The 14,253-nt window shown below is 41.0% G+C and overlaps 1 protein-coding gene across 1 annotated transcript in view; it reads left to right on the top strand.

Annotated features, from left to right (window-relative positions):
• fndc7rs1 (fibronectin type III domain containing 7, related sequence 1) overlaps positions 1–14,253 on the top strand; it is a 157,518-nt gene that overhangs the window by 44,160 nt on the left and 99,105 nt on the right. Inside the window, exons 10-17 of the mRNA XM_073062451.1 lie at positions 964–1,230; positions 1,697–1,954; positions 2,286–2,546; positions 3,865–4,125; positions 6,044–6,304; positions 7,910–8,170; positions 9,110–9,370; positions 10,464–10,724. Coding sequence (XP_072918552.1) covers positions 964–1,230; positions 1,697–1,954; positions 2,286–2,546; positions 3,865–4,125; positions 6,044–6,304; positions 7,910–8,170; positions 9,110–9,370; positions 10,464–10,724 — 2,091 coding nt within the window. The remainder of the gene's footprint in view (positions 1–963; positions 1,231–1,696; positions 1,955–2,285; positions 2,547–3,864; positions 4,126–6,043; positions 6,305–7,909; positions 8,171–9,109; positions 9,371–10,463; positions 10,725–14,253) is intronic.

Here is a 14,253-nt window from a genome sequence, read left to right as displayed (position 1 = left end):
CCCTCCCGCCACAGGATATCTTGGACACGATCAGAAAGATCCCGGACCCTGGAACCTGGGAGGCAAACAGTCATCCAAGTTTCTTTCCTGTGTCCACAGAATCGCCTGTCTGACCCCCTGACTATAGAGTCCTCTATCACTGCTGCCATCCTCTTCCTTTCCCTACCCTTCTGAGCCACAGGGTCAGACTCTGTGCCAGAGGCGCGACCACTGTCGCTTCCCCCAGGTAGGCTGTCCCCCCCCCAACAGTACTCAAACAGGATTACTTATTGTCAAGGGGTACAGCCACAGGGGTATTCTCTAGTACCTGTCTCTTCCCCTTCCATCTCCTGACTGTAACCCATTTCTCTGTCCCCCATGGCCCCGGAGTGACCACCTGCTTATAACTCCTCTCTATCACCTCCTCACTCTCCCTGACCAGACGAAGGTCATCGAGCTGCAGCTCCAGTTCCCTAACACGGTCCCTTAGGAGTTGCATCTCGATGCACCGGGTGCAGATGTGGCCGTCCGGGACGTCGGGAGGCTCCAGGACCTCCTACATCTGACACCAAGCACAGAAAACTGGCCTCACACACATACTACCTCCTTTTGCAATCAACAACTGCCTCACCTCGTCCCGTTACCGCCGAAGCCCGTGGAGCCAAAGCCCTTTCACTCTGCTGCCCGCTCCCAACGCTGCCCACTGGATATGGCTGCCTTCTTTTCGCGCTCAACTGGCTGACATCATGCACCTGCGCATTCCAGCGCCAACGCAGCTTACATGCACCATGCTCGTCGCAACAACACAGGAGACGACAATGCAGAACACAGCAAGTGACAAAGCAACAACAGCAAATCAAGCCTTGTTGGTTTTCTCTGGTTTTGCATGCGCTGGTTTTTAATTTTTTTTACTAGAAGGCTGAGCTTTGTTGCCTTTTTTAGTTGCAGTTAAAACTGAGCTTTCATTTTCTCCTCTCTTTATAGCTCCATGCATTCCGCAGAACGTGGATGCCCAGCTGGACTGTGCCACGAGCACTGCTTCACTGTCGTGGGATTCCAGCCCGGGGGCCATTTCCTACACGGCATCAGTCACAGATCCCAATGAGTGGTCATACAGTTGTAACACGCAGCAAACTTCCTGTGAGATCACAAATCTGCCGTGCAGACAAGACTACACCGTGACTGTGAAAGCAGTCAATGAAAAGTGTGAGAGTAACCGGACCACGGTTTTTGGAGATATTTCAAACTTAGGTAAGTGTTACCATTCAGTTTGTATCTCCGAGATTTTATGCTATTATTTGCCAACAATCAGGCAATAGTGAAATGTATTCCAATGATACTTTTTTTTCAATATAGTATCAGTATTATCACACTAAAAATAAATGAAAAGCTTAAAATTTGTTGATAGTCTGACTCTTTAATGGCTCCATAGTGTATAGTGATTAAACAACACCTTGCACTTATCTAAATTAAACTCCATTTACCGTTCCTTAGCCCACTTACACAACTGATCAGCATCCCTCTGTAATACCTGATAAATATATTCACTGCTTACAACCTCAACAATTTTGGTTCCATCTGCAAGCATGTTAACTACTGCTTGTACTTTTTCACCCAGATCTTTGATATAGATGACAAATAGTAATGATAATACGTTTCATAATTACTTCTTGGATTTAGCTGCACCGTTTTTCTCTTGCATGTTGAAATATATCAGATTGCAAGCCATGGAATGTGACTGGAAACTTGAACTGTGGCGATAATGCCCTTGTGGTGTCCTGGTCTGCCAGAGCCATAGCAGGAGCACATGTTGTTACTGCAGAAGGAAGCGATGGGCACGTTGTTTCACTCAACACCACAGCAACAAGCTGCCAGTTCACGAACCTGCGATGTGGTCAGTCGTATAACATAATCATACGCGCTACAAGCACTGAGTGCATAAACTCCAAGGGCTCACGTTTGCAGACTGAAACAGGTACTGATAATATTGCATAACTTGTCTTAGTTAATGCAAAGCATATTTTGTCAAACGTATCATAGTCGTTCTGGTTAAGATCAGGATGCTCGCCTGATTGTAGCAGTACCAACGGAGTTCCCCATAACAATCAGACATTAAGGTCCAGTGACTGTATTAGTAGCTGTGGTACAATTCCAGTGAAAGGCAGCCATGTATTTTCGTTGCTTGTTTATGAATAAAAAATTAGCGGTGAATGTGGAGAGCTGAACTGGTGCTTAAGAAGTTCCAGTATTCACACTTTAATTGCCATTTCTGTTTTCCTTCCATCTCTCTCTCTCTGAACGTGAAGCACCCTGTGTTCCACAGAATGTGAATGTCAATTTGGATTGTGCCACAAATGATGCCTCGGTGCACTGGAGTCCTGGTGCCAGGGTGTTGGCATACACAGCAACAGCACAGATGAGCAGTGGTCTGATCTACTCTTGTAAAGCACAACAGCCTAACTGCATGTTCCAGGATTTACCATGTGGCCACAATTATTCGATCACTGTGACTGCTTTTAATGAGAAGTGCAGCAGTATCCAAAGCCTAGCTGTTGATCTTGAGACAGGTATGGCATTCTAGACTAGAAGTTTTCTTGGCAAATTTATCACATTGTTCTCTTTTCTTGGACCACTGAAAATTTTCCAGTCAATTTGAACTTACTAGGCTAAGGGATATTTTCCAAAATTTGAACATAGAACATTGACAAGGAGTTTCAAAGATTAAAAAAGTAACCCATGAACTGAAAACACATGAAAACATATTAAATAAGACTTTCAGTTTAATTGAAAAACCTCAGTCCATCTCTCAACCATTTTTGATCCTCCGGACCCTGGCAATAAAACAAATGGTATTCTTTTCTGTGATTGAACCTAACTTTTAATTCAGCAATCCATAGCAATGACCGAGAACTTGCTGTAGGATGAGTGCTGTATAAAACTGACAGTGTCAGCAGGTGCACAGATAGACCAGAATTATTTAAAGCACCTCCCAGGGATCCCCTCATGTGCATCTTTGGCCTATTGGTGGAATCAGCAGAAAATGTGCAGTCTGAGTCTTTAGTGGCTCCATGGTGTATAGTGATTGAACAACACATTTGGCAACACCTTGCACTTACCTAAATTAAACTCCATTTGCTGTTCCTTAGCCCACTTACAGAACTGATCAGCACCCCTCTGTAATTCCTGATAAGTATCTCACTGCCTACAACCCCAACAATTTTAGTGCCATCTGCAAGCTAACTAACCATTTGTACTTTTTCACCCAAGTCATTGATATAGATGACAAATAATAATGGGCCTATCCCAGAACCCTGGTGAATGCCATTAGTCATGGGTATCCGGTTAGAAAAACAACCTTCCTACTATCAAGCCAATTCTTTATCCAGTTAGCTAGTTCTTCCCGAACCCCATGAGATCTAACTTTCCAAAACACCTACCTAGCATACGGAGCATTATCAAAGAGCTCACTGGTCCTTATGGACCTCATCTACTGCTCAGCTCTCATTGATGCTAAGGTTACTTCTTCAGAAACTTCAGCTTCATTAGACTCCCATGCATGAAGCTGTGCTAATCAACCCATGTCTTTCCAAGTGCACGTCCACCTTATCCCTCAGAATCCTGAGATTAGGAACAAATTCACATGAGGAAATCTGTGCTCTCAAGCCCCATAAAACGTTGTGGGCAGCTTCAGTCTAGATGACCAGGTGCACCATTCCTCCTAAACCTTACTGTGAAATCTGAATCACTGATGTTGCATGGTATAATTTGTTGCTGGATTATTGTTAAGAAGCTGCTATAGATTTACATCTGACATATTTAAAATCATCAAGAGATACTGCACAGTTATATCTCCAGAGTCTGTGTTTCTTCCCCCTACGTTGACAGCACCTTGCCCACCTGTGATCATTTCTGGCTATCCCGACTGTCACTTTAACAGTCTCTTGGTATCGTGGTCTCGAAGTGAAGAAGCAACATTGTACATTGCACTAGCAGAGACCAGTGATGGATACACAGTCTTCCGCAACACACAAGACACCAAGTGTGAATTCACACAGCTACAATGTGGCCACTCCTACACAGTAACTGTGAGGGCAGCAAAAAATGGCTGCATTAGTTCACAGTCCTCTGGTCTACAGCTTCACACAGGTATGTAACTTCTTATTTACGTTAACTGTTTGAACAGGGGAAGCAGTCGAGCTAGAAACTTAATTGTGAGAGCATTCACAGAAGATCCTTGGAGTGTTTCTTCAGTGTCAGTGGGTGAAGCCAGTGAGTCATTTTTATAGGAATTATAACACGTGCACTTATACTCAGTGGCCACTTTATTAGGTACACCTGTATACCTGCTCATTAATGCAAATATTTAATCAGACAATCATGTGGCAGCAATTCGTTGAAACATGGTTGAAAGGTTCAGTTGTTGTTCAGACTAATCATCAGAGTTGGGAAGAAATGTGATCTAAGTGAATTTGACTGTGGAATGATTGTTGGTGCCAGATGGGCAGGTTTGAGTATCTCAGAAACTTCTGATCTCCTGGGATTTTCACACACAACAGTCTCCAGAGTTCACAGAGAAGCATGCATAAAACAAGCAAAATCCAGTGAACAGCAGGTCTGAGGGCAAAAATGCCTTGTTAATGAGAGAGGTTAGAGGAGCACGGCCAGAGTGTTCAAGATCGCAGGAAGGCAACAGCAACTCAGATAACCACATTACAACGGTAGTGTGCAGAGGAGCATCTCTGAACACAAAACACCTCAAACCTTGCAGTGGATGGGTGACCACAGCAGGAGGCCACAAGTGTCAAGAAGTACACTCAGTAACCACTGTAGCAGCTTCCTCCTGTGCCTAATAAAGTGGCCACTAAGCGTGTGAATACATTTCCGTTCAGCCACAGTATTCAATACACACAGTATTCAAATGTCTTTGCTAGGGATATAGGGTAGATCCATCAATTCCTGAAAAGAAGAAATGTCGTTTCTTATTTGAAACATTCACTTCCGTTGGATTCGAGACATTAACACAGCAAGAGAGAACTACCAAATGTCAAGTATGCTAAATGCAAGCACTGAATGCGAGCACTACGTGCCAGAGCAAACTACTGGCACTAAGCAAACACACCAAATATCAACATCATCAATATCTGCCTTCACTGAGAGGTGGCTCCCAGGTATCGAGGAGCGCTCCACTTCTTTCAGTGTCCCACTGTGAATGTGTATTGTCAGGGGCTCTGTGGTACTGTGTGTGGAGATTGGTAGACAACCTTGTTCTTGCAGGAATTGAGCATACGCAGAAGTGTGTACTGTCAGAACTTCTTTGTGGGAAATGTAATTTGGCTCCTGGCTGCCCAATACCTCAGTGCACTAACAAATCCTCCAGTCACATGTTAGTCAATTCCTACTCTCAACTGAGGCACACAATTATGCACGAAACAAAAAAACCAGCTGACCACAGGGCGGGAAGAAAGCATATTCTAGTGTAAGTTTCAGAAGAACTTAATCTACATCTTTACTGTGAGACTTTGACCACGAAGAATGAATTAATTGGGTTATCTTGGAAGCTAGGTCTGCATCTTCCTTTGCAGTGAATTGGGAAATATAGTTCACAAGGATTAATAGCTCAGGTTTCAAACCGTTTTCTGGGCGTACTTTAAATATTGCAGTTCTAGCTGGGAATAAGGTGACTCTATGCAGGTTTGATTTTCCGTACTTGAAGTCCCTAATGTCAACCATTGCACGGTCAGGGTGGCTTGAGGAAGAATCACCTCACAGTATTGTCTCAACAGTAGACGAATGGTATTGTACTCCAGTGACCTCTCTGCGAAGGCATACAAACAACACAATCAGGGTAGAGATTTGCTAGAGAGAAACACATTTGAATTTGAAATGAGTGGGAGTGGATCTAAGGTCTGGTTTAGAATGTTCGGCACAACATTGTGGGCCAAAGGGCCTGTACTGTGCTGTATTGTTCTATGTTCTAAATCTCAAGGTGTAGAATATATACATTCTTTGACAATAAATGTTCTTTGAATCAATTGTTAATTTTTTTTCTCTCTTTCTCTCATAGTACCATGTGCTCCTCAGATTGTGAATGCAGTTGTAGACTGCCAGCTTAATTCAGTGTCAGTACTCTGGGAGCATAGTTCTGGTGCCATATCATATATGGCGATCGCTGTGGGAGGGGATGGGCACTCAGTATCATGTACCACATCCAATCTCACCTGCACCATCAAAGGCCTAGGATGTGGACATCACTACAATATCAGTGTAATAGCTGTGGATGAAACCTGTAGCAGCGTCCAAAGTTCAAGTTTTGAAATTCAAGCAGGTACTCTGTACTTTAGTATCTTTGTTGAAATAAGCAAGTCAATACATGTGATTCACACAAAATGCTGGAGGAACTCAGCAGACCAGGCAGCATCTATGGAAAGAAGTACAGTCGATGTTTCGGGCTGAGACCCAAAACCTCAACAGTACTCCTTTCCCACATTTTGTGTGCATTGCTTGGATTCCCAGCGTCTGCAGATTTTCTCTTGTCAATACATGTAACTGGCATGTTTTGTATGACTCAATGTAAATGCTTACAATTTAAATTGCAAATTATGGCACTTGTTATCATCCTCTGATTCACAGTAATATTAGCACCAAACAAGTAAATTTGAGACAATCTCCAACAAATCAAAAGGGAATTCAAGGGGAGCCTCTTTATGCACCGCCTTAGTTACAATGTACGGTTGTGACATGAATCTCACTGTTAAGTGTATTATTTGAGACACATAGCACTTAAAGGAAACCTGGATATACAAATAGAATTAAATAGAATGGGACCAAATTGAAGATGAGCACTAAAAATTGGATTGGGTGATTGATTTGTTTTAAGGCCTTTCAAATAATCTAATTACCTTTGAAGCTGACAAGCACTCAGTGTAAAGAGTCGGAGGACAACTCCAGAATGGAAACTTATACTTGTTCAAAATCAGGCCTTTACTCTAAATTTTGCTTGATTATAAAAAAAATGTAAATATATCTAACTATGATTTACTAATTCACTAATCTCTTAACAATGAGCTGCTGGGACTGAAAGGGAGAATGTAAACAATATTCTGTCATAACATGCCAGTGAAAATTCCAACACATGAAGGAATCTACTGATTAATGTAGATTAGCATCCAAAGATGATTCAAATTTCCTTCTCCCATTTTGTATTTCCCATCCATTTCTCCATTACAATATTCTGTCTCCACAATTATGAAAGGAGACATGGAAGAACCAATATGTGGAGGGGTGGATGGGTGAAGGATGTTACCAGGCATAAGACTTAGGAATAGTGATGGAAGTGAACTGACCAACATTAATGATTCTGTGCTTCATCTACATTAAAATGCAAAGAAATCTGATTGGAAGTATGTTTTTGACATTGTTCAGCTGAATCTTAACAATGGTGTACATGGTGATTGTAACCATATTGGTTAAATATGGAGGAAATGAAATTAGATAAATATTCACATAATTTTAAGTAAATGCATTATCAATAACAGTAATAAAATGTCAAATCTCTGCCCTGTATTTATCTGCACTTGCCAAGTCATTTCATGGTTTAGTGGCAGGAATCGAGCTCTGTTGTTCACACATGGTGGAGTGAGTAAAGGAATGAATATAGAGAAGAGTGAACAAACCAGAATTTGGAAAGCAAAAGAGGGAGAAATGCTAAGATACTACCCTCAGGGTGAAACAGATAGTGATATTGTAGTTTTAGTTACGTGCAGTGGCAAAGTCCTGTTTCTTTTCAGTTGCAATGCAAATTTGCAAAACATGCTAATTAATCATATTCATTCAAGTAAAATCACACACCATTTTGAAATATGTTTGGAGCCAAACTATAATCAAATTGTTTTTTTTTGCAAACTTCTTTTTCTCTCTGTTCACATTTCAGCACCCTGCAGCCTTCAGAATGTCACAGCTCACATTGACTGTGAGACAAGATATGCAGTAGTATCGTGGGACCTCAGCGATGGCGCGCTGATGTACGTGGCAACCGCAGAAGCAACTAACGGTCACGTGGATTATTGTACAACAACAGGCAGTAGTTGTGAGCTAGTGGCTGTGCGATGTGGCCGCAAATACACAGTCACTGTTCTAGCACTCAATGACATCTGCAACATCTCTGGGAGTTACAGCCAGCAGATGAAGACAGGTAACTACTTCTAATATTGGCACCGATCTGTCTATGATAAACATAGAACATAAACCAGTACAGGCCCTTCAGCCCACAATGTTGTGCTGATCCTTTAACCTACTCCTATATCATCCTAACCCTTCCCTCTTACATTGCCCTCCATTTTTCTTTCAAAGAATAGCACCTTTCAAAAACAAATTTTCGATATTTAATCCAATATGTAAATCTGGCTCAAAATTGGTAACTATATTAGTATAACCTTCAAGGAAATGTGTTGCCAGCTCCAGTATTGACTGTGTGAATAAGTATACCCTTGTACTGATACTTAGCCATTCAGACTAAGACTGTTTTGAATACTAGGATCATACAGAAGAGGAAGGGAAAAACTAGCTCAGATATTCACTTCTGTAATGTGCTCGGCAATGAGACCAACAGAAAACACACAATGGTGACTTCGGCATGTTTTAATGAATATAAAAATAATATATTACATATATATTTAGTGGGAAAATACTAGTTTAGACATAACTTCTGACAGTATAATCTGCACTTGTAGAGATCTCGGTGCTTATTTCTAAGTTATATTTTCACAAAGGATGATGTTACAAACATACAATCTTCCTGCATTTGATTATTTGCAAAAATCTTAAAATACACTTTATATACTTGTCCAGAACAGTTAAATACAGTTTACCATAAAAGAACATAATGTGGAATTGTTACAGCTCTATAACAAAGTAAAGTAGAAAGGAAAGCAAAAAAAGGAATATTTGTTGAAGTCCAACACCTTGGAAATAAATCATGTTATTCCTTTGCCAACATTTGTCCTTAATGACATATTTTACAAATATTATTTCAATCAGATGTGATCAATTAACCAGAAGCTGGAATTATGCATGAAGACAATGTTCAGTAAAATAGGTCACAATATTAATTAATGTTTTTTTGTTTCCCAAGCCCCTTGTGCTCCTGAGTCAGTTGAAGCGGCTGTACAGTGTGAAGATAACATGGCGCTGGTGACTTGGGAACAGAGTGAGGGGGCAGAATTGTACACTGCAACAGCACAAGCGCATAATGGCCATACATCGCAATGTAATACAACTGAGGAACATTGTGATCTGCCTGAGCTGCGGTGTGGGCAGACGTATGAAGTAACTGTAGAGGCGATGGCTGGCAACTGCAGGAGCAACAGTAGTTACACTGTTCAATTTCAAACAGGTGGGGGCAACTTTCTGAAAGTGTGGAATGTTCTACATTCACTTATTTATGTCCAAAGTCAGGGGAGAGTTTATGTAGCAGGAATGAAAGGGTGCATTTATACTTGAACAGAAGTGAAGCATAGGAAGGCATTGCTGCTTGACAAATACAGTGATTTTTAAAAAATGTAAAAAGACAACATGGTTATTGAATCACAATCTGTGTTGTCTGATAGAGGAGAGGTAATGATTTGCTATTATAAGTCGATTTTCTATGTCTTGGGCCCTGGAGCAGCAAATTCCTTAGTGTTGGTGATGCAGAAAGGATGGAGACTGCAGAAAATGATGCTCTCTCTGATGTAAGGTTAGGTGACTTCAGGCATGTTTAAGTGGCATAGAAAGGGAATGTCTGAGCATACAACAAATTTGACAATAGATGGGCTGTTACTTAATTATGGGCTATCCATTACATCAGATTATTGTGCTACATGAACCTCATTGAAAAGGAGCTGAAGAAAATTTAGTTTTCCTTCCCAAGAGTCAGGTCTCACTATCACACACTTTCAGAAGATATTTAATATTTTATTGAAATAATTAAGTATCAAACATGACACAATGGATGAATTAAATAGACAGTAAAGGTAGCAAAACAATATTCGTGATGGTGAGAAAGTACACTCGTTTCACTTCCATTTGGTGTCATTTTATTTTAAATTATTTCAAGTTATTGCACTGGAGTTTGCAAACTGGAAGTACAGGAAACAGATGATGCTAAAATTGAAGATTCCACAGTTACTAAAAGTGAACTTAAGTTATCGCACTCGAATTTGCCTCTTTGTGGAACGTGACTGAAAACTAGCGCAGATTTTTAAGCTCCAGAGTTTTTGGAATTCATTTGCTGCTGTTGATGGGTAAATATTGTAAATTATCTACAAGCAGCCTTCTGACATAGTTGAAATGGATGCTTGTTAGGTAGAATAATTCTGCTTGTTTAGGCAAGGAAAAATTAATCATCATTGAACTTGGATGATATTGATGAGATTCATCTGTCACAGATCTATCAAACAGTTCATAATTTACAATGTTTTTTTTTTCGCTCTCCCTCATGTCAATAGCACCATGTGTTCCACAGGATGTTGAGGCTAATGTGGCCTGTGATAAAAACAGAGCATTGATTCAGTGGGGACACAGTGATGGGGCAACGTCATACACAGCAATGGCAGAAGGAAGCACTGGACACCACATTGCATGCAATTCAAGTGACATATTCTGTGAAGTTCAAGAGCTTTATTGTGGCCAAGCATATCGTTTCCATGTCAAAGCTGCTAATGAGATGTGTGAGAGTGCAATGAATTCCAGCTCCATTGTTCACACAGGTAACAAATTCACCATCAGTAAGACGATATCTCAGTATCTACGTACCTGTTCAGTGTCTCTGCTGTTTTAATTATTATGCATAAATGTAATATGTCGGTTTCACAGGCCTGCACTTATTGCCACCGAACTCATTCAGAGTGGCTCTGAGGTCTCAAGAGGCCACATCAGATACTCAGATAATCAGCTGATTTCCTCCCTTAAAGTACATCAGTGCAAAGGTGACCTTTAACAGCAATTCCCTTGTATCCCCATTATTGATGCTGGCTTTTAATACTCAATTCGCTCATTGTAGCAAGCAGTTATTACTTCTGTGTAAATCTTTTTCCAACTAAAAGCAGAGGTAGCAAGAAATTATATAAAGATTTAGCATCTTAAATGTATTCCTGCATCAATATTTTAATCCATCAGCCAGGGAATTATTTATTGTGATGATGGCGTCTGGGTGACACATTGAGAAATTAAACACAAAATTAAACATGATCTGGACAGTTTTCAGACTAATCACAATCCAGTTTCCATTCATTAGGGTTTGAACAAGGCTGGTATTTATTGTCATCCTTATTTTTCTCTAGAAGGTGGCACTGGGTTTGAGCTACAGCAGGAAAAGTTTGATGGATTGATACAATGGTGCTCCAAGCCACTTTAGGGATAGGAAAGAACATAGAACAAGCCCTTCAGCCCACAATGTTGTGATGAACCAATTAAGTTAGCAGTCAAATGGCTAACTAAACTAATTTTTCTGCCACACAGTGTCCATATCCCTCCATTTTCTGCACATTAATTTCACGTGCCTATTTAAACATGTCTTAGAAGTCCCTAATGAATCTGCCTCTACAACCCCCCCCCAGGCAGGGCATTCCAGGTGACCACCACTCTCTGCGTTTAAAAAAACCTGCCCCTCACATCTCTAAAATGACCACCTCTCACCTTAAATGTATGCCTTCTGACATTGGATATTTCAGCCCTGGGAAAAAGATACCATCGGTCTGCTCTATCTCTGCCTCTCATAATCTTTATCGGATCTCTTCTCAGCCTCTGCTGCTCCAGAAGAAACAACTGAAATTTTTTCAAACACATGAGCTTCCTGTAAACCTCTTCTGCATCCTCTCCAAAGCCTTGACATCCTTCTTGTAATGGGGCGACCAGAACTGTATGAAATACTCCAGATGCGGCTCAACTAGAGTTTTATACAGCTGCAATGTAACTTCCTGACCTTTAAACTCAATGCCTCATCTAATAAAGAAACGCATGCCACGTGGCTTCTGAACCTGCGTAGATACTTCCGAGGAACTCCGATCTCGGACACTTAGATCCTTCTGCTTGTGAACTCTGCCCTTCGCAGAGTGCTGTCTCTTTGCATTTGACCTGCCAAAGTGCAACACCTCCCATTTGCTGGGTTAAACTCCATCTGCCATTTCCCAGCCCACGTCTGCAATGATCGATATTCTGCTGTATTACTTGCCAGCTATCTACACTATCTATTACACCTCCAATCTTTGTATCATCTGCAAACTTACTAACCCACCCATCCAGAGTTTCATCCAAGACATTTACAGTGCTTATTCAACCCTGTTCACCCCCCAGAAGTGTTCATGCTTTATTCTTTTACAACATTGAATCACAGTGGATTGAATTTGTTTTTGTTTTGATACTGATCAACAGAAAAAGACTCTTGTGTCAAAGTGAAAACAGATCTCTACCAAGTGATCGAAATTAATTACAAGCATAAAACACAGTATAATTAGTTGCATAAGTATTCACCCCCTTTAATATGACACACCAAATCATCGCTGGTGCAGCCAATTGATTTTAGAAGTCACATCATTAGTTAAATGGAGATCTGTTTTTGGAGACCTGTGTTCAGTCAAATTGCTTCAATTGATTGTCATAAGAATGCACCTGTATCTGGAAGTTCCAGCTGCTGGTGAGTCAGTATCCTGGCAAAAACTACCATGAAGACAAAAGAACACTCCAAGCAATTCCGTGAAAAGGTTATTGGAAAAGCACAAGTCAGGAGATGGATACAAGAAAATTTCCAAGTCACTGAATATCCCTGGGAGTACAATTAAGTCGATCATCTACAAATGGAAAGAATATGGCACAGCTATAGGACTCCCTAGAGCAGGTTGTCCTCAAAAACTGAGTGACCGTGCAAGAAGGGGAGTAGTGAGGGAGGAGTTACAAGCTTCAGTGGCTGAGATGAGAGAGACTGTGCATACAACAACTGTTGATCAGGAGCTTCACCAGTTGCAGCCTCATGGAAGAGTGGCAAAGAGAAAGCCACTGTAAAAAACAACTCACATGAAATCTCAGCTAAAGTTTGCTAGAAGGCATGTAGAAGATTCTGATGTCATCTGGAAGAAGATTCTATGGTCTGATGAAACCAAAATTGAGCTTTTTGACCATTAGATGAAACACTATTTTTGGCGTAAGCCAAACACGCACATAATCAAAAACACACCATCCATACCATGAAGTATGGAGGTGACGGCATCATGTTGTGTAGATGCTTCACTGCAGCAGGCCCTGAAAGGCTTGTGAAGGAAGAGGATAAAATGAATGCAGCAAAATACAGGGAAATCCTGGAGAAAAATTTAATGCAACTGAACTGTGACTTGGGAGATGATTTACTTTCAAGCAAGACAATGATCCCAATCATAAAGCCAAAGCTAGACAGGAATAGCTTAAAAACAACAAAGTTAATGTCCTGGAGTGGACAAGTCAGAGTCCATACCTCAATCCAACTGAGAATTTGTGGCTGGACTTGAATAGGGATGATCACCCACAATCCCCATGCAATCTGACAGAGCTTGAGCAGTTTTGCAAAGAAGAACGGAGAAAAATTGCAGTGTTCTGATCTGCAAAGCTGATAGAAACTGATCCACAGAGACTCCAGGCTGTAATTGCGGCCAAAGGTGGATCTACTAAATACTGACTTGAAGGGGCTGAATAGTTATGCGATCAATTATTTTGTTATTTAATATTTGTAATTAATTTATATCATTTTGTAGAGATTTGTTTTCACTTTGACACAAGAGTCTTTTTCTGTTGATCAGGGTCAAAAAAGCCAAATTAAATCCACTGATTCAATGATGTAAAACAACAAAACATGAAAACCTCCAAGGAGGGAGTAAGTACTTTTTATAGGCAGTATATATAGACAATGAATGCAGTGATCCCAGTACAGATCTCTGCGGAACACCACTAATCACAGACCTCCCGCTAGAATAAGTCCCTTCGACCACTACCCCTTGTCTCCAGTGGACAAGCCAGTTCTGAATCCAAATAGCCAATTGACCATGGACCCCGCGCATCTTAATTTTCAGGATGAGCATCCCATGAGGGAACTTGTCAAACACCTTACTAAAATCCGTGCAGACAACATCCACAGCTTTACCTTCATCAATCACCCTTGTCACCTTGTCAAAATGCTCAATCAAATTAGTAAGACACAACTTGCCCTGCATTAAGACATGCTGACTCTCCCTAATTAGCCCATGGTTTTCCAAATGCCCATAAATCCCATCC

Source organism: Hemitrygon akajei, chromosome 12 (assembly GCF_048418815.1).
Source record: "Hemitrygon akajei chromosome 12, sHemAka1.3, whole genome shotgun sequence".
In the NCBI taxonomy this organism is placed as follows: domain Eukaryota; kingdom Metazoa; phylum Chordata; class Chondrichthyes; order Myliobatiformes; family Dasyatidae; genus Hemitrygon; species Hemitrygon akajei.
Note: the sequence above shows the minus strand (reverse complement) of the source record. Positions and strands in the feature narration are given on the sequence as shown.